Source organism: Folsomia candida, unplaced genomic scaffold (assembly GCF_002217175.1).
Source record: "Folsomia candida strain VU population unplaced genomic scaffold, ASM221717v1 Fcan01_Sc066, whole genome shotgun sequence".
In the NCBI taxonomy this organism is placed as follows: Eukaryota; Metazoa; Arthropoda; class Collembola; order Entomobryomorpha; family Isotomidae; genus Folsomia; species Folsomia candida.
In genome coordinates this window covers 271,742-293,056 of record NW_019091258.1, presented here as the reverse complement: position 1 = coordinate 293,056, position 21,315 = coordinate 271,742, and the positions used below count along the sequence as shown (strand labels likewise).

Here is a 21,315-nt window from a genome sequence, read left to right as displayed (position 1 = left end):
CCACCCCCAGATTCAACGCCATGCTCTCCAACACTGCAATCTCATCCAGCTGATCCGCCTCAGCAATAAAACAAACAACGGATATTTCTTTTCTTTACACCGTAGACCTCCTCACCCATGTCCTCCCTAATCTTCCCCTGCTTGCGGCTAAACTTCCGGCGACTCTATCCCTCTCTCTGCCGTCCATCTGAAACCCCACACCCCACCCTTCTCGTTCTTTCAAGCAACTCAGACACCCGTTTTACCCACTCAGCACCATCAATTTCATTCAGAAGACCAACGATTAACCACGGTTACAAATTATTGGAGATATTGGAAATTTTGTCAATTTTATTCCGTCAACAAAAAAAAATTAACCACGGTTACAAATTATCGGAGATATTGGAACTTTTGTCAAATTTATTTAGACAGCAAACAATTAACCACAGTTACAAATTATTGGAAATAGTGCACATTATTGGACACAACAAAAACTTATCTACGACGACGATAATCTACTTCTGGATTAGGATTTCCTTGGCATCCTATCAGATGACATCTTCCTATATTGCAAGAATCCCCATTGCAGTTCTTCAGATGATACCTCCATCGGTCCCTCGCGATGAAGACATGGCCACATGGACACCTCCTCCGAAACCACTGAAATCATTTACAAGACAATTAATTATTATCTTCGCCATTACACCTCTGTCCAACCCCTCCAACAACGGTTCTCCCTTACTCAGTTCCACTTACATTTTTCGACCTGGCCTTTATCCTCGTTTTTCCTCCCGCCATCACCCTCCCGCTCCCACCGGCCTGGTTGGCGCTCCTCTCGGTCTCACCTGCACCAGTGGAAGACTTCTTCTCCTTCCGGACACATTTCACCTGCCAAATTCAAACAATTTCAGGCCATCATTTTTTTTCAAGCAAGTGCGCCCCCCTACATCCACACACTACTAGCCCGGTTCCTCACCTTAACAAACAACGCCTCCAAGTCCTCCTCCTCCTCCGAAGACACCGGTCCCGAATATTGGACCTACATACAAACCATTTCCGACAGTCAATCTTTTTATCAGGTCATCTACTCAGGGGTTTCATCTTTATTAAATTGGCAAACAACTCATCCCTTACTTGATAATTCCTGCCGCATGTTGTCCCTCTTCCACCACTACTACCCGGCTGCATTTCAGTTCTGTGGCCCACCTCCTAAACACACATGTCACCATTACTTCTCCACTCGCAAGAAAGAACAAAAAATAAACCAACACAAACACAACCACCCCCCAAACAAAAAACGACATAAATAATAATAAAACACAAACAAACAACAAAAAAAAATCAATAAAAACAGACCAATCCACAGACATCTCAACGATAACTACTTACCACCGTGCCAACTGCTGCGGCGTCATCATCTAACAAGAAGCATAGAAGCAAGCAACAACAACATAATCAGCCTTAACTGAGCAAACCATATGACAACAATAGCACCTCACCTGAGCACGTTAAATCTATGACTTCGATTCCAGAAGCCCTGCCACTCCCTGAGCCTAGTTCAGGAAGGCGAGCTAACACAACTCGACACTCGGGTAGGTTGTACCCCAAAACATGACCACGATCTTCTCTGCGATGCGGCAAAGGTCGAAGACTTCGACGCGACTCGTTGGGGGACACCTCCATCACAGAAATTGGAGGCTGGTACACCTCGCCCTCACAACCAGACGTCTGCCGTCCTCCACGGGATTGGAGTCCCTCGCCAAAAATCCCAAGTCCAACGTCGTCTGCGGTACCCACCGGGCATAGTAGACACCTTCCCCATCATAGAAAGGCGTCACCCGGAACCTCATCCGAGGCCCCAAGATAATCCTGGCAAAATGCCCATTTATACATCACACAACCCACGCACCAAATACACCCTCCCCTGGGAATAAGTCAATTTACTTACTCCAGATTTGGGTCCACGGACGACCTTCCTAATTTGAGCTCGTTCGGAAGAAACCTGCTGTGCAGATTCAAATCGTCCCGGGGCGGAAAGAGCGCAATCTCACGGGACCAACTGGGATGACGGAGGACCACGCAACTCCCGTCCGTCAGCCCCAAATCTTCAGGCCCCGTCTATTCGGAGGGTCCGTCCTCCACGACCCAACACGCAAAATGGACCCCCCGAATCTTCTCCGTGATGAAGAAACGCAGCCCCCTTCCCCAGGACACCCTGCAATAACGACCAACTTTAGGTTTACCAGCCCTTCCCTTCACCAGGACCTTGTTATTTCTCATTATTATCTCTTAATTTTATAATCATACATTTTCCCCCCAACCAATGAAGGGGACACGTCCAATCCTTTCCCTGCGCTGGGCAGATAGGGCACGACATCCCGCACTATCGGCCCAGTAGATAATTCTTCGATTACCACCATGGTCTAAACACATCAACCAACACATGTTACTTATAATTTTTTTTTATCATCCTTATAATCCCATCTTAAGAACAGGTAACCATAACTACTCATAAGGACAATATTAATTTCCGTAATTTTTAGCCCAGTATTAATCACCATTATTGTTTACCAATTTTTTCTTTAATTGTTAGAGTACTTTTTATTTTACATTAATTTCTGTTACATTCTCAGACATTTTAATTGTAGGATCTATGAACTAATTTAGATAACTCTTGGCACTCATAACTCGTCGTCTATTACTTTTAGTATTTTCGTCATCACACCATTGTTTTCACATCTGGCACTCCTCTGTCTTTGGCTTACTTTGCTTCGGCCTGCCGGGCACATATATATTTTTCAGACAGCTCCAATCCGGTCTATAATGGGCTACACACATGCAGTCCTCCTCACCCAATTTTAATAATTTTCCTATCTAAGAATTTTAATTTTTTTAAATTTTTCAATCTCTAAATTTTAACAATTTTCCTATCTAAGAATTTTAATTTTCACAATTTCTCAAACTCCCAATTTTAATAATTTTCCTATCTAAGAATTTTAATTTTTCACAATTTCTCAAACTCCCAATTTTAACAATTTTCCTATCTAAGAATTTTAATTTTTACAATTTCTCAAACTCCCAATTTTAACAATTTTCCTACCTAAGAATTTTAATTTTTATAATTTTTCAAACTCCCAATTTTAATAATTTCCCTATCTAAGAATTTTAATTTTTGCAATTTTTCAAACTCCCAATTTTAACAATTTCCCTATCTAAGAATTTTAATTTTTGGCAATTTTTCAAAATCCCAATTTTAACAATTTTCCTATCTAAGTATCTTAATTGTTTCCATCAAAATCTGCTACCTCATTTTTAATTTTTCGTTAATAATTTTCCGACTTTCCTACATAAGTTTTAAAAATTTGTTTTAGTTTTTTCTTTAATTTTACCAGCCATGCACGCATTTATGCATGCATTTTATTCTGCTAAAATACCTCCCCATTATATTTCATTCACGAACACACTTTACGTCAACAAAGTTTACATGCAATTGTCCACCCACCACCATCGTGAATACATACCTCTCCATACTTAATTGAAAAAAAACACAAATTTACTTACTTGGATTTTTTGACGAATTTTCCCGACTTTTCTGAATACGTTGACGCCAAGTAGGTACACAGAATCTGACTGAATTAAATCTCGCATTTTTTCGTTTGTTGCGGTAGGGCCACCGCTTACTAAAGGTGGATATTGTGAAAGAGCAGGTTTGGTCAACTTCATTAATGCCAAACCCCTTAATTAGTATGCCGCTCACCTCCATCATCTCTTACAAACCAGAGACAGTGTTGGAAAACAGCTTCGTCACAACCTCATCTGAGATATCTCTATTCAGCGTAGCCAACCGGTTCATAATCGGTCAACACATAGGTATCAATTAGGTATTGCTAGGATATATAAGCGAAAGCGCAGCCACCAGACGGGGGAACGGTGGAGGACGGTCGAGGAAGTATTTTGTGCTACTGCAGGTTACCTCTCCCAATATTATTGGGAGAGGCAGAGTTCTGCCTGTTTGTACAAGTAATAAATAAAACCTCTCTAAGAAAAGTGCAACCAAGTCTCATCTCGCCTCCCAATTATTACGCACACACCACAACGACGACGACGATCGTCTCATCTTCCTCATCACCACCATCACTGCAGTCAACCCCCCATAAACGGAACTTCACATTTATTATCTTACTTTCGAATTTCTCGGGGATCCACGTCATCAATGAAATTTGCATGGCTAATGTAACATTCCAGATTTTTTTCAATAATCAACTCCATCAATTTTCCCTTGGTGGTTTTATCTGAAGGAAGTTTGCTCGGGTCCGCTGCCAATAGTTCAACTAAGTAGCAGGGTGTGGCTGCTTCAGGAATCTCAACGAGTTCTTTCGAAATCTTGAGCATCTAAAACATAATTCATTACGATATTGACGATTTAATGCGACATGAACTGTACAATTAAAACTTACGTCTTTTTCCTGAACATTGACAGTCTCCGTAGTCTACCAGTTTTACCAAGTACCCAACCCTTGACTTTTGAAAAATTGTAGCTCGATAATTCATTTTATCCTCGCCATACGCAACAAGAACAGCATCACCAATATCCTTTGAAAAGTCCTTGGCCTTTAAGAACAGTACACATTATTAATAGCACAAATAATCGAGTGATAAGAAGGTACGAATAGAGTAACTTTGTTTGTATAGTGTAAGTTAAGTGTAGTCTTGACTTCGTACTACGAAGTGAAGACTACGAAGTGACTGGGGAGTAATATTTACTTACGTCTTTGGAAGTAGAGTCATACTTCAACAATCCAGCATCAACAGCCTCCATTATAGTCGGATGAAGTTGAAGATGCACTTTGAAATTCGATCCCACTTTTGAAACCTTCGTCCCAAAGACTCCGATTTTCTGTCCAATCCAATCACTGTAATCATATCGAGGATACTTTCCAAGCATTTGTGGCCCTAAATTATGTAAAAAAAAATAAATTACAATATATTAATATATATATATATATCTAATCTAATAGTAACATCGAACGATCTGATTTATTAGCAATATTAATTGAGGTCGATAAATATTATGTAAATGAATTGGGAATTAGAAATCTTTACCTTCATCATTGGTCCCATGAGTACTTAGCGGAACAAAATCAGCTAAACCCAAATTCATAACCATTTCGAAGCCAACATCCTTCTTGTCACACGTGAGCCAAACTTCAGAGACTCCACGGTCAATTAGAGAAATTGAGAACACTGATGTATTCTTTCCTTGGAACAGCGACTTGTAGTCATACTTTTTCCACTTTTCCTGTTCCTCAAATGGGACAACTTGAGCAAGACGACACATTAACGAAAGCTTTGGAAGTCTCAAAAGTTCTGTTGACGACGGATATATGGAATCAGCCGAGATCAAAATATCCACTGTCTCAAAAGTTCTGTTGACGACGGATATATGGAATCAGCCGAGATCAAAATATCCACTCCTGAATCCACCATATACACATTCACACCCTTCTCTTCAACTAAATTGACCTCTGCTCGGTGAAATTTCCTATGAAATATACAAAATAGATTTAGTATGTTCGTAATCGTATGCCTATTAGCAATGACCAGAGATCCGTGATTAATTAATCGTGATTAACGGATTAAGGATTGGGATTAAGGATTAATAATCCTTAATGTTTATCGCAACAAAAAAATGTGTGAAATCAATCCTTAATCCTTAATCCCGACGAAATATTTTTGCTCCATTAATCCTTAATGCTTAATCCCGACGAAGCATGCCCAAATTATTAATCCTTAATCGTGATTAGGATTAATTCTCACGAGAGATTAATACTGCGAATGAGCAAGGTAACAGTTATTCTCAACCATGTGATATTTTTCCATTCTTTCTACTTTCCTCTCCTGAAATTATCTAGCATGCATTATATTTTTTAACTTTATATTGTTGCTTCCATAAAAGTACTGATTCAATCGTTAATCATGGCGAACAGGAATCTAACTGAACTGAAAGGTTTGCCATTCGTTTTGACCGGCACATTTTTTGATGTCGAAGAACTTGACAAGTCTTGTGGCTCTGTAAAGGCCAGGGGCATAGCTTGTGCACCAAAACTTGCCGTAATTGGCGGGGATATTATTCCAACATTGATTTTTATTACGTACTTAACGCAACACTACTATATATTGCACGTTTTGTAAGTATTTGAGATTTGACACATTAATATCGCTGTGTCGATAATTCTGTGTAGGAAAATAAAAATTATATTAATCCTTAATCATGAATTAATCAGGATTAATTAATCCTTAATCCTTAATCCCGAATTCAAAAGCATTGTGAATTAATCCTTAATCCTTAATCCCAGCAAATTGAATTATTTAATTAATCCTGGACTAATCTAATCCCGGAATAACATTAATCCTTAATCCTTAATCCCACAAAAAAATTCATTAATCACGGATCTCTGGCAATGACATAAATCCCATACCCATCCTCAAATTTGACAGTTACAGGAAGTCTATCCTTCAGACAAGCAACGTCAACCGGTGCACAACCGGCAATGTTGTGCAAATGAAGATCCATTGCCTCTTTAATCTGCCTTTGAATCACCACGGAAGTCTGATCCACCACGATGATTGAAAAATTGTCAGGGCTGTGCATATTGAGCAATTTGTACGAGTACTTCCTATTGATCATCAATGGACGATCCGGATAGCACCATTCGTCCTTAAGAGTGTCCAAATCCTTATCAAGCAACATTTCGGCGTAATCAGTCGTCGTACTTGTTCCTAAAACAAGAAAGAAAAGAAATGGTGATATTTAACTCCAGTTACAAACTGAAGAATTATTTTTTAGCACTATGATAAAAAAAGTGTTAGATTATCAAAGACAACTTGATCTTTGACCCACTTACCGAGTATTATTTTCTTTCTTCTCTAGCAAATCTTCTTTCAAGTTTTATGTTCCTTCAATCTTTTGTCGACAGGCTCGTAAAAAGATAACCAACCCTTCGATATCTTTTTTTTTTTTTTTTTTACTAGAGGCAGTTTTATCTTCTTCAGTGAGGAGAAAAGACTAAAATAGTGACTAACTTTGAATTGGTGAGCGAAGTTGTGGCATGTTATTACAAAAATTATCACAAGGTGGCAGTAGTGATGGGAAGCACTATGAATTTATGTCAACTTCTAATTTATTCATAAATTACCACCAAACCCAGCCTTATATTTGCAGCTTTATAATTTTATGTTATGTTAACATAATTAATTGGCCCTGTGCCTCTTCCCATGATGTCGCAATCGAAAAACTGACCTCAGATTCGAAATCAGCGACCAAAAAACTATAAGAATCGACATTTTCCCACCCCCAACAATACTGATATAATTAATTGAATTATTTGTAGCAATTGTAAACACAGAACATGTGACATGTTGCTATAAGCATGTCAGCCATACCACACCCCTTAGTTTTGAAAACCCCCACTGACCTTTTTGAAACTTTTAATGCACAAAGTGCAAGATCATACTGCCCTACTACCAAAAAATAGGCTGATTTGACCAGTTTCAAGTCCCGTCATTGAACCATTTTCTTGCAAAAGTGACCACAGTTTGTGGTTGGGGGGACAAAGTTGCCTAGTACAAGTCTCGTTCCGCAATTTTTTTAGTCTGCGGGAGGCGCTCGTGGGGGACGGACGTGTACCTGGGTGAGCTCCCCATTGCAGCTGCGCCCCTGGACCGCCCTGCCTCTCTGGGGAGTCGGGTCCACCCGTGGTTTGTCCCACAGCCCCGACTCTCTTCCCGTTGGAGGGGTGGTCCGGGGGAACAACGCTGCAAGGGGAGAGCCTTACGGGAAGGTCCCCCCTCCAATGCTCCTCCCATCAAGCAGGCTCACCGGGTGGGGAGCCGGCGGGGCTTGCCAAAAGTGCGGGTGGCGCTTGGCAAGTGAGAGGGGCTCTCTACCTCCAACCCTTGGGTGACGCCGCTCTTTAGCGATACCTCCCCTTGGGGCCGACCGGGTTCCCGAGTTCGAAGCCTTAATGGGGGCCGATTTACGGGTGCGCTCCCACCTCGTAAGGCGAGGGTCAGACGGGCCCCCTAGGGGAACGCGGTTGCAGAGGCGGCGACGTGGGCAGGGCTTTCCCGGTCGGTGGAGGTAGACCCCCCTTGCGCCTCAGGGCGCGAGTGGGGGCCCGCCCGCGTGGAGCACGAGGGAGCGACGTCCTCGTCGTGTGCTCTGGAAACGCCCTTCTCAGGGCGGCCAACAGCTCCCCCCCTTATAAATGCATGGCATGGCGACAACCTTTGTCGCCATGCAATAATTTCGCAATTTCTCGGCCGATTTGCATGAAATTTAGCAGAATGCTTCTTATTGGTGTTGTTGACATGTCGCAAGGTCCCACCCACCGCCACCCCCTTGTTTTCGACAGATTTCGTCGCCATGCCATAATTTCGCCATTTCTCGGCCGATTTGCATGAAATTTGGCACAATGCTTCTTATTGGTGTTGTTGACATGTCGCAATGTCCCACCCACCGCCCATCCCTTGTTTTCGACGGATTTCGTCGCCATGCCATAATTTCGCCATTTCTCGGCCGATTTTCATCAAACTTCGACAGAGACTTCTTTTTGGTGTTATCGACATGCCGCAAGGTCCCACCCGCCGCCACCTTGTTTTCGCCAAATATCGTCGCCATGCCATAACTTCGACATTTCTCGTCCGATTTTCATCAAACTTCGACAGAGACTTCTTTTTGGTGTTATCGACATGTCGCAAGGTCACACTCATCGCCACCACCTTGTTTTCGCCAAATTTCGTCGCCATGCCATAACTTCGCCATCTTTCGTCCGATTTCCATCAAACTTCAACAGAGACTTCTTTTTGGTGTTATCGACACGTCGCAAGGTCACACTCATCGCCACCTCCTCGTTTTCGACAAATTTCGTCGCCATGTCGTAATTTCGCCATTTCTCGTCCGATTTGCATGAAATTTGACAAAACACTTCTTTTTGGTGTTGCTGACATGTCGCAAGGTCCCACCCGCCTCCACCCTCTTGTGTTCGACAGATTTCGTCGCCATGCCATATCTTTGTCATTTCTCGTCCGATTTGCATGAAATTTGGCAAAACACTTCTTTTTGGTGTAATCGACATGTCGCAAGGTGACATCCACCGCCACCACCTTGTTTTCGAAAAATTTTGTCGCCATGCCATAATTTCACCATTTCTCGTCCGATTTGCATGAAATTTGTCAAAACACTTCTTTTTGGTGTTGTTGACATGTCGAAAGGTCACATCCACCGCCACCTCCTCGTTTTCGACAAATTTGGTCGCCATGTCGTAATTTCGCCATTTCTCGTCCGATTTGCATGAAATTTGACAAAACACTTCTTTTTGGTGTTATCAACATGTCGCAAGGTCACCTCCTCTGCCACCAGCTTATTTTCGACAAATTTTGTCGCCATGCCATAATTTTGCCATTTCTCGGCCGATTTGCATGAAATTTGGCAAAACACTTCTTTTTGGTGTTATCGAAATGTCGCAAGGTCACCTCCTCCGCCACCACCTTATTTTCGACAAATTTTGTCGCCATGCCATAATTTTGCCATTTCTCGTTCGATGTGCATGAAATTTGCACGAAGTTCGTAGTGACTAGGGAGTAACATTACATTTACAACTGCGCTGATCCTTGTATCGATGGTTACAAAATTAATTCGAGAGCACGAAATGTGAGTATTGACAATTTTTGTGCTTTTTGTTTCTGGGCGACAGTTTGGGCGGCGCATACTGGTTCCAAATGGTACCGGGGTTTTCGAAAATTGAAGCTTTTTAGTCGTCAAAGCAATTGTCACAACCAATTGTCACAAAATTGTAATTATTACTAAAGTTGTCAAGCAACCTTGAATATTTCGCTGTCAAAAAATCGTCCAAATTTTAATGTCCAAACTTTTCACAGAACGTGAAAAATTTTCTTGCTTGCTGGAATTTTCTGATTTCCTCATTAGAATGGCGACGATAAACCCTCACGATAAGCGAGTCCCATACGATAGGCGTCGCAACCTCGATGTGACTTCACAAATCGAACCTCCAACAAATATCAATCCTTTCCTAAAACCCCAGGTGAAGTCACCACATACGAAGAAACCGCTGCTTCCAACCCCGCCGATGATAACACTTCACGATAAACGAGTCCATCCTGACAAGCGTTACGATCACGACCTGACCTCACCGATAACCACGGGATTCAACCCACCAGCGAAAGAATCCACCTCAAAAATCAAGTCTCCTCTCCCAAATTCCTCCTCCATGATAAACCCTCGCGCAGATAAGTCTCCCGAGAAAGATAACCGTCCTCCCGACCTCGTCCGGCAAATCGTGGCCCTTTATAGCAAGCCCAGACCTCCTGTTCAAGGATTTACGTCCAAGACGCCTCTCCTACCCACCCCTGAGCCTGAGATGATAAGCCATCGCGCCGCCGATAAGCTTCACAACCAAGATAAGTATTATTCCGACCAACCACCTGTTCTTAAGGCAGGATACTCGGGTCACGTAAAGGTGTCCTCGTCAAAATTCAAAACGCCCCTTCTGCCGACGCCATTGACGACGTCTCCTGACCATCACCCCGATAAGTCGCCTTGGGAAGATAAGCGCCGTACTAACCTAGACTCAAACCATGTCGGAACCACTCCTCAGTTGACGCCGTACTTGGGGCAGAGTCGATGTGTCGGGTTCTTCAGGTGTCACAAGTGCCTTCACAAATGGACCTCCGGGCACAGTTGGGCCAATCAAGGGCAGCAGTGCAAGCGGTGCAATTTACTCGTCTATCCATACAAGCAGGTCAGAGGTCAACGATACAAATTAATTATAATACATGAAAATCGTAACTTGAAAGTTTGTGTGATGTTGTTATTTCTCGATGAAGATTATTTTGCATGGATAATTTTGTTAAACAATGTCACCTATAAGCCTTCACAAATGCGAATATGCTAGGAATTTTTTGGTTTTGCAATAATTTGCATTAATCGAATTCTTCTGCCACAAATAATTTCATGCGAAAGTATTAATTTAAATATTACAAATCTCACAAATTTGAAACTGCTTTTCAGGTAAAACTGAGCAAAGAACAAGTCCGCCAGGCGTCCAAAACCCCTCACGACGAAAAACGGTGCGGAAAATGTCAACAGCTGCGCCACAGTTGTCAAGAAATCGCATAATTGAGCTTCTGACCTGAGCGTCTTCCTAAATATAAACATAGTTTAAACCTTACGAGGCATTTAATTTTTACGGTATTTTGATGTAATAATAAAAAAATAAAAAAACACCCTTACGGCCTTACTGTTGACTGTGTGCATAAGACTTGGGGTCATTTTGACGGCACATCTGAGCGGAATGGATGCATCATTCTGCCCAAGGGAGACAAAGGAAATAATGGAATAAATGCTACAAAAACTGCAACAATCGAGCACGAGAGAACAAAGAAATCGCCTTTCTTTGCTATTTTTGGTGTACGAATCCATGATTTATTTGTAGGACGTGATCTCTACTCCTACGACATCGCGGACATCCTGGTTAGCTTGTATATCGTCGTTATTTAGAATAAAGTTAAACCTCTTTGCAAATGTATGCTTAAAAATTTTTTTTCAATATATAGTAAGCTAACAACTTTCTCGTGTACATTCATGTAGCGCATCCGCATCTCGACCAATGTGGTCGCAAAGTGGGAGATGATAGCATTCCTTTTTGGAGAAAGTCATGATTTATTCCCCAAGTTTACCTTCTCCTTTTCTCCTTGTCTAAATTAGTATAAATACTCTAAATTTTAGAGTATTTGTACCATATGCCAGTCCTCCCTCAGGGAAATACTAGTAACACTAATAAATATATAAGACATGCACTCATATATGTAGATACACAATTCGGTGCATATCAGTTAGGAAAAACATGATACTCGCTTGTCAATTAGAGTGTAATGTAAAATACTCGGTCGGAGTGCAAAACTTTGACTAATAAACTAATTATTTTGTCTCTGCCCATTGCCCTCTACTCCTGTACCAGCAGACCACTTAACCTCGTACCAATGTAGCATACATGCAAATGGACATTCATAGACAGGCGAGCATCACGTTCCCATAAGCATAAAAATAAATTATATAGGTCTGGTTGAAGATTGGATGTATCTAATACATGATTGAATCAAGGTACATTCCATGTCTGTCTTCTACCAATACACATATGAATGATTTGATAAGTAGGTAAATCGAAGAGTTTAATATTTAGCCCGAGTCAGGGCTTATGGGGCCGTTATACATATGCGCGTCCGTCTGGCTTGTCACTTGTTGAGACTTTATCCAAAGAGTGAGCTGAGCTATATACATATATATAAATGAATGAATATGGCATTAGGTATATCATATCAGAATACATTGATCATCCAAAACGGTTTTTTATAAAGAAATATTATAGTGAATACGCAATTTAACTAATTATTTAAGTAATCAGTTAATTTCATGAAAAATTTCTAAACTAATTGCATATGTTGAGGTTCGGGCCATATTAAGTTGCACTGTACTAGTTTTAATTTCATCATCTGCATACTACGAGAGAGCATCTTGACTTTGTGCCCTTGACATCAACGTTTTCTGTCACATGAATTATGAATGCATACGATAATTTAATGCATGGCACGCCAACTCGTTACTTCATTCACGTTTGGGCAATCGTAGTGAACTTAACATCTGCAAATTGGTCTGAAATTTCTTTAAAATTGTAACAAGTTGTTATTTAAAATGGGTTCAACCGTGGACGAGTTTAAAGTTGTAAATGAATCAGAATACCCGAAAATTGTGGAACTGTTGAAAGCCCGACTACCAATATCTGGCCAGGTAAGTGTTGCATCATGCACCAAAATTATTTGCAATTTTCAGGTAATTTTCATGCATGATTTTTCTCCAGGTTTACAACATGGCCCTCGTGTTGAACATTTTTCCCAAGGAAATGACATGTTACACGCTTGGAGGAGACTTGTCCCCAAATGCTCTAATTCTGATCATATTCGATAGAGAGGTGATTTTCTACATTTGCAAATTAAAGTAGTTAATAATTAACATTCATAGCTATTTTTTTCCATCAGGATTACGGACAAGATATCAACATGTCCCTTTCGAAGGAATTTCAAGTGACACCGGAAATAAAGCAAGCCTTCACTTCGACCAAAGTCATCCAATGGAAAGGATGTCACATGTTCGTATTGACGGATAGGCGCATTTCTCACATGATTTTCGAAATCAGCACCGTAGTTTTCAGAAACTCTGTCACTTTTAATCCAAATTATGGCTACTGGAAGGAGCCGGAAAACATCACTGAAACTATTTCAGAGTAACAATAATCAAGTTCTATTTGTAATAATAATTGCACACATTTTAAGCAACACGTTTTTTGACAGGGAGGACAAAAATGGCGTTGTTTTGAAAGCATTGGATGAAGACAAAGGACTCAAATTTCTCACTCAAAGTTGGCGATATGTCCGACCAGGGACCGAAACGTATCTGAAGAAGATTATTAAGCACCACATCACTGCCGGCGTCTACCAAAACGGCGACCTCGTCAGTGGAGCTATCGTGAATGGACATGGTTTGATTGGCATGCTTTCCACAAACCCAGAGCATCGAAACAAAGGACACGCAATGAAGTGCATGCGATACTTGATGCAAGAAATGACGAAAAAGGGATTTGCAATAGTGAGTTCGTCCCAACAAGAAAATTCGTACTCCTTGGCGCTTCATGATAAATTGAAATTCATACAAACACATGAATGTGATTATATTTTTCATATTCCGTACCATAAATGAAATCACCTTTGTTAAATCTATTAAAAAATGCGTGCACGAGAAGATGACAACAACGCAGAATGCATTTTTACGACTTTTTATTGTCCGTGTTGATCCAGCTGTAAAAAATGAATGCTTTTATTGGCAATAAATTACGTCATTACAACAAAACTCATCAAATCATTGTAATAAAGATCCTTTCGTTTTGTTTTCACCGAAGGGAATAACTAATTTTTCGATCGATTCCATTAAAACCCAAAGCTTCACTGTGTTCTATAAGAATGATATCTTCATTGACATTAATAAATATGCAGTCGTGGCCGTGTGGACTCAATAACCTTTATGCATCTTATTCAACAAGGCTGGCAACACTGGACATTATTTTTCTCATGATCCATTCCATATAACTCACATACGTTCCTTTACAGCTCACTTTAAGGCAGATACATAATAAATTAATCAAGGATAACTTATGTAACTATTTTGCAGGAAGAAATTTGACCAGTTTCTAAATTTATGCGATCGTAAAATACCAGCCACATGAAGGGCTGTACATAAAGCGTGATTATATTATGTAATTTGAGGTAAGGCGGAGGTCAAGGCATTACATTCTTGACCAAAAAGAATGTGCATTAAGGGTCAAAATTCCTGAACTGATCACATTCTCTGTGAACGGCCTATAAAAATGTATTTTTCCAGGACTTAATTACTTATCTCATGCAAATCTTACTTCTTCTGCAAGTCAACAACTACTATTCAGATTATCACTCCGATTGCAGTAACGCTGTATCTGCACGTGCAGACTATAAACGAAACAATGAAAAACAAAATGGTGTTGTGCAAAAAAAATGTATATTGCAAATTTTCTCATCACAAAATCCCTCCCACTTCTCTCACGGACCTATTTATGCAAAATCCAAATGTCTAGAAAATAACGATTGCAAAAGTGCACCACTTTAAATTTCAACTTGACGAATTTTACTCAAGTCATTAATTTTGAGCCACCTTAATTCTAACAAAAAATAATTCAATCGCATTTTATCCTCATACAAACAAATAGTGCGGAGTCATCCATCGTATTTTTAGTATCGCTAAAGTCGTCACACACTTGACACGTGGATTTTTTATGACCTAAGTAACAAAAACAACAACTTCGACACGGTTTTTATTTCCAGTCGACTTTCCTCAAAGATGATGCGAGGCTTTTAACTGTCACTGCTGTACCACCAAAGTTTGTCAAGTTACAAAATTAGTCATTTTCGATGTTAAATAATCAGACGAAATCAAATTAAAAAGGGAAAGCATTCATGTTGCGTGATTTTGGTAACTGAAATAATTTTTTTCCAACGGTGCAAAATTTAGTTTGACATGCATTCCCGATGCACAATCAGATTCGGTCCGAATGCGTTCCACGGGTGGCTAGCGAATTCGGCCCACATGCGGATCTTGCCGCAAAAAGATTTCGCCCCGAATGCGTAACCCGAATTCGGTCCGTATGCGACTTTCAGCATTCTATGCGCTTTCGGAGTACAGCTTTCTATCCGCGTGCTATATATCTCACTCGCTCCGAATGATATTTCCCGAATTTAAAATAATTAAAATACACAAGTCGAAAGTTCACAAATCAATTTACTTTATTTAATGTAGCAACGGAATACATATAAACTTACATTTATATTGCATCCTAATATACTGACAAATTATATAATTTTATAATACCACCTAGAATGGAAACTTACTTGAAAATTTAAGAAGAGAGCTTTGGTGTTTTCCCAGCTCATATCGGATACAACATGATTGGTTTATTTTTGATTACTTTTGACTTCCTGGACCTGATGGCCAAGAACACTGGGCACTTATTGGCACTTAACCAGTTTGCTGACACATCCGAAACCAAAGTTTTATCTTCTTCTACGAAAACCACGGCAACGGGTTTATTCTTTAAACTATTCACTGTTTTCTGGGACGTTGAGTAGCGAAATCAGCGACCGGTGCTAAGTGCTAATAGCGAAAGGCATGGCATATAGTTTTTAAAAACCCCGCTGCTGAGCTGAGCTCGCCCCGCATTCGGGCCGTAGTCGGCAGCAGAATTCGGATAGCGAGAGAAAATCCGAATTCTGCTCGATAGCATAAATTTGTCGGTTAAACGAAATCTTTTTTTAGCTTTGAAACCGAAGGTGGCCCACCGGCTACTGTGAGTTACTACATAGAATCTGAAATTAGAAATCTATCCGTAGTCGTAATTGAGGCGATAATTTCGGCCGCCTCTAAACCGAAAACATCGTATGCGGGACGCATTCGGGCCGAATCTGATTGTGCATCGGGTTGTTTTGTTCCCAAAGTCAAAAAGCTCTGTAACAATGTAACCACAGTAAACCTGCCTCTTCAGTCAGACCACTTTGTGACCCCACGATCGCATGAATGACAAGGATAAGAAGATAAGATATCTTGACCTCCCTCAAGTCGATGGTATTTACTGATTCATATGCAGTACACGCAGGTGACTTTTTGCACCTGAACTCCAGTAAACAACCTTCTCGACGTGTGCACTATATTTTTTACAGTTTTTTTTTGCAGCGTTGCACAACCCACCAAAATAGTGAGCGTCAGAACCAGTTGCAACAAAGACATCAGTCCCTACTCTTTCTAGATTAGACGCAGCGTTGCGATTTTATTGTCCCAGTACCTCGTCGACACTTGAGAGAGTCGGACTTGAAAAATTACCAGAAAATCTGCAACATCCATAAATTTCTTAAAGCTTAAGAAAATCTTTCCAGCAGTACAAATTTGAAATGGGACATTTTCATAAAGCGGGTTTGTTCTTGCTTGTAGTCTCGGTGTCACTTTCGGACGCTGCTTCATACCTGGAGGACACCACGTTAAGCGCCAACCAAGCAAAGATTTTGGTCGAAGTGAGTAAATTTTTAGAAAATTCCTACAAAATTTCAAAAATATGTAACCTTTAATATCATTCTTAACTGTAGTTTAAGAACCGAGTTGTTCCAAAACTAAAAAGGGATTATGAAAAGGAGGACTTGTACCTGGTCCAATTTTTGAGAGGTAGGTGTGTATGCTCTTATGCAAATGTGTAAGTCACCTCGGGGAACAAATCACTCAATATAATTCGCTTCGTGGCTGCGAGTTCGAATGGAGCGTAGCCAGCAAGTGAGTTGCTCTCATCTCATCACACTCACGCTATACGAATACTACGCTCCTGTCCCCATACAAAAAGCATACTTGCCACCGCAATGAACGGATCGAGGTAATAGAAATCAGTCATCATATGACCTCCGGGGTAGGATCCTATCAACTTTTGGGATCAATCGGATCACCCCCCCCCCCCTCTGCGCCAGGGGGTGTGGTTGGGGCAAAATGAGATTTTTACCAAATTGAAGCTATACATGAAATTAAGTGAAATTAAATCTTCCAGAGTTGTACCACACCCTCTCGCAACCCAGGGGGTGTGGTTGGGGCAAAATGAGATTTTCACTGAAATTGGTTCTGCAGATGAAATTAAGTGAAATTAAGTGTTCTCGCGATGTCGTAGGCGTGGCTGGTGTGAAATGAGATAACAAATTTGATTGTTGGATTAATTTATAAATTCTCAAGTAATTAGCTAAAAATTCAACATCAACAATACACAATACACATACCTATTTTTAGTCCTTTTTGGGAATTTAACTTTTACTATGCAGCCACCCATCTTTTCGAAATTTCAGTGCTCAACTATGCTGCCACCCCTCCCACTGGAAATTTAAGGTTTTTGTTAGTTAGTCACCCCTCCCACTGGAAACTTAAGGTTTTTGTTAGTTAGTTACCCCTCCCACTGGAAATTTAAGGGGTTCGTCATTCGGCCACCATATCCTGTGGAAATTTAAATGTTTTGATATGTAGCCACTCTCATGCGAGAGGTATTTAGTATTTAGCTATACAGCCAGCCCCAGGTAATGGGAATTTAAGTATTTAGATAACTAAAGACACTCCCACAGGGGGAAATCAAATTGTACCGTGACCAGGGAAATTGAAATACAGTATGATTGGGCAAACCCTCAATACGATGCATGTAGAAAATTCACAAAATATCCATGGAATTATTTAAAGTGTAGCATGACGAATTTTTCGCTTTGGGCACACCCCCTACAGGGAGTCTAGAGCCTGTTCTTGAACGGGCTTCTACTCTAGTATATCATAATCCTCTAGCTTTTATTAACTTTCATCAATATGTGCGAAATACTTTTGCAGAAATTTATGCGCCATTTGAATTAAATAAATTTTGCAACAATATCCTAAAAGTAGTAAAGGGAATATTTTTATCACCTGGCAGTTGGCACATACAGGATCTTTTTGGATAATTTTACAAAACTTGCACAGTTTGAAAAAGTTACAAATATCCAAATATCCGATTGGTTAAATTTCTGAAATATGGATTATAAAATCTTACTCATAAAATTCTCCACAATTCAGCTAAGAAATTTGACCTCGAGGAAGCCGAACGGTTCATTTTAAAGGTAAAATTATGATTATTATGTGTCTAAACATAGTACAAAACATTACAAATTTTGAATTTCCAAATGAAGGAGTCCAGGTGGAGGTCGGAGCTAAATTTCGACAGCATCCATTCCGAGGATTGGTCAGACATGGAGTGCTGCTATCCAATCCTGGTCCAAGGTGTCGACCGTGAAGGGCGACCATGTATGTACATGAAATTCTTACTTTTTTCTGTTAACACGCGTGGCTTGTGCACTCCCCGGAAATTACAGATTTTAAAAACTTCGCTTATTATGCAATTTTACCACGAGTATGTATTTAACCATATGCTAATAATATGATTACATTTGCCCAACAGTGGCTTTGTTTGATATTGGCGAGTGGGACATACGCCGCGCCGCGTTGGCCGGAAAGTCAGGCCGTTTGATTAGATGGGTTCTAAAAAATTACGACATGGCTCGCATCCGGATGCGCGAATTGGGCAGCGAGGGCAAAAACGTGACCAGATACAATCTCCTGTTCGACTTTAAGGGATTTCTTCCCACCAACGTCAATAGCGCAAGTATGTCAACCAAGCAAGTCGCCTTCACCTTTGTAAACCTGTAAAAATTACACTTTTGCAAAATTACTACCGTTTGATGCAACGGAATTGATAGATCTTTTACGAATATTCAAGATTCAAAGTTTGAAAAAAACTGAACTGTTCACGTTTCGACCAAGTTTCAAACTTTAAATTTTGCATTCTAAATCATTGCGTGCAAATACTTTACCTTATTCGCATTTTGCACAATTGTTAAACATTTGATTTTGCAGCTTTGCCATTCTACGTTTCGGCCGCAACATCAGTGGATCACTTTCCCAACATGGTCAACAAGATCATCGCTGTGAACAGTAAGCAATACAAATCCCTGCATTTACAGTGGACCAATTTCCGCTGCCTCGAATTTACCAAGGTTTCAAAGAGGCAGATCGTCAGCCTTCGTAACGAAGGCTAACGGGAAATTCCTCACAGTTTATGTAAAACAATCCCTGTAAAACACTGATGAAGTATCGGCACTATCGGTCTGAAACTTTTTCTTTGGCGAATGAAAAAGACGGAATTAAATCCGCATACTTCATGGGATGGTTAAAATACTCTATAAATAGACAGCTAGACCAGCGATGGTAACACATCCAAGGCATCTTTTGTACTAATTAAATAATTCATACAAAAATTAGTTTCAAAGTTGAATTCTTTCAATGAACTTGTGGATGAGAGATGTGGTATACCACATCTCTCCTGCGTGACTTCACGTCGTCGAAGTCACGCAGGTATTGATTTCTCGGGATTAAAGTTGCTACCTACCACTTGGTATTTAAATTATACTGGTCAAAAATTTGCAAATGATGGAGTAAAACTTGAATACCAACCTATTACTACACGGTATTACTTATATATGAATTCCAATTTGCATTATTCAAAAATACATGTCAAAATACCTGTTTGTAAATCGCCCTCACGAACGACTGTACTCTGTACTGCACAAAAAGTCTTTTTTTCTTGTCTCCTCATTTGAAATTTGTACATTCATAATTTAATTTTTTGTAATAATAATTCAATTTTTACAGCTCCTTTCATATTCCAAACGATCATACAAGCGATGACTCCCTTGATGTCGCCCGCTGTACGCGACAGTTTGAAGTTCTACGGAAGCAGACGGGAAGACTGGGTGCCAAAAATACGGGAATTAATCGACCCCGTACAAATCCCTTCGAGATACGGCGGATACAAGGAGGACATAAATTATTAGTAAATTTATTCTGGCATGCAATAAATGTGGATTTATTTATGTTCAACTTTCAGTATCAACTAATCAATAAAAAAATATTTAACTGATTTGAGTTTCACATCGGCCTGAAAAAATTTCATACCTACTTTATAAAATTTCGTAACTTAAATATAATTTTTCCAAAATTGATACTGGATTCAACGCGACACAGACGAGATTTACTTATTTGTCCGGGTGCAAAGTATTACGCTGCAGTTAAAATAATGAGGTCTTTGAAATATGCAAACATTCCGGATTTTGCATGCACAAACAAGATGCACAAAGTTTGCAGCTTACATAACTCATTGTTCGGATTGTTACATAACTCGTGACATAACTTGTTACATAACTGATTTTTCTAGATTTCCTGATGTCAAGAAGACGAAAATAAAAACAATTTCAGGTTTGAGTCAAACCGTTTGACTCATAAATGGTAACCTAAAATTATGGATAAAAACAATATAAGTGATCGAGTTTTCCTCAAATTCCAATACAACAAAAAAATGTACGCCAAAACGCATGCAGTTTTCCTGTATCGATTGAAACTGACTTTTATGCAATTGGATGAAAAAACTTTAAGGAAAACTTTACATAATACACGCCTCGAAGTCAAAATCGCGTCAGGTACTGTGACTAACCTTATACAACATACATTTATTGACAAAAATTGATTTCGACAATCTTTGCAAAAGTTTACCAACTTTGAGACAGGCTTCCTAATATTTTTGGAACATTAGCCAAGCACCAAGTACCAGATAGATTATAGTTTAAGCGTTGCTTGCAGAAGTACCAGACTATGCGGACAATTAAAAAAATGGCCCCAATGAAAAAGCGGCTCAATTAAAAAACGACACAATTCAAAAAGCGCATCAATTAAAAAATTGCCCTATTGAAAAAAATGGCTCAATTAAAAAATGCCCCAAATAAAAAATGGCCCTTTTCAAAAACAGCCCTCTTCAAAAAATGGCTCAAAAAATGACACTCTTTATAAAAATGCCCTCTTCAAAAAATAGCCCTCCTCGAAAAATGACCCTCTTCAAAAAATAGCCCTCCTCGAAAAATGACCCTCTTCAAAAAATGGCTCTTTTCTCTTAAAAATGAAAATTTTTAAAAACAAGTGCCTCGTGAAACAATAGCTTTATGATTTGCTTGAATTGTGATACTAACAGAAAAAGTGCAGTTTCTGATATCGTGTTATTATAAAAAATATTTTTATCGGATACAATAGTC

General features: G+C 39.9%; 4 protein-coding genes across 4 annotated transcripts; 2 read left to right on the top strand and 2 right to left on the bottom strand.

The window, feature by feature from the left end:
• Positions 1-365: 365 nt before the first annotated feature.
• Positions 366-1,836, bottom strand: LOC118433661. The gene is made up of 4 exons (XM_035845824.1): positions 1,114-1,836; positions 956-1,018; positions 736-867; positions 366-639 (listed from the first exon to the last, which is right to left on the bottom strand). Exons 1-4 carry the CDS (start codon positions 1,165-1,167, stop codon positions 475-477), a joined length of 414 nt encoding a protein of 137 aa, XP_035701717.1. The 5' UTR covers positions 1,168-1,836; the 3' UTR covers positions 366-474.
• A 2,306-nt stretch (positions 1,837-4,142) lies between these two features.
• Positions 4,143-7,043, bottom strand: LOC110862733. Its single transcript, XM_035845823.1, has 7 exons — positions 6,885-7,043; positions 6,459-6,759; positions 5,423-5,521; positions 5,083-5,363; positions 4,748-4,932; positions 4,437-4,590; positions 4,143-4,371 (listed from the first exon to the last, which is right to left on the bottom strand). Exons 2-7 carry the CDS (start codon positions 6,728-6,730, stop codon positions 4,343-4,345), a joined length of 1,020 nt encoding a protein of 339 aa, XP_035701716.1. The 5' UTR covers positions 6,731-6,759; positions 6,885-7,043; the 3' UTR covers positions 4,143-4,342.
• Positions 7,044-12,647: 5,604 nt separating this feature from the next.
• LOC110862716 lies at positions 12,648-13,969 on the top strand. Its single transcript, XM_022111930.2, has 4 exons — positions 12,648-12,844; positions 12,915-13,025; positions 13,093-13,337; positions 13,405-13,969. Exons 1-4 carry the CDS (start codon positions 12,749-12,751, stop codon positions 13,808-13,810), a joined length of 858 nt encoding a protein of 285 aa, XP_021967622.1. The 5' UTR covers positions 12,648-12,748; the 3' UTR covers positions 13,811-13,969.
• A 1,212-nt stretch (positions 13,970-15,181) lies between these two features.
• LOC110862731 (CRAL-TRIO domain-containing protein YKL091C) lies at positions 15,182-20,153 on the top strand. The gene is made up of 8 exons (XM_022111949.2): positions 15,182-16,289; positions 16,367-16,701; positions 16,774-16,849; positions 18,254-18,297; positions 18,367-18,481; positions 18,636-18,839; positions 19,091-19,168; positions 19,886-20,153. The coding sequence occupies exons 2-8, from the start codon at positions 16,582-16,584 to the stop codon at positions 20,065-20,067; spliced, it is 819 nt and encodes a 272-aa protein (XP_021967641.1). The 5' UTR covers positions 15,182-16,289; positions 16,367-16,581; the 3' UTR covers positions 20,068-20,153.
• Positions 20,154-21,315: the final 1,162 nt, after the last annotated feature.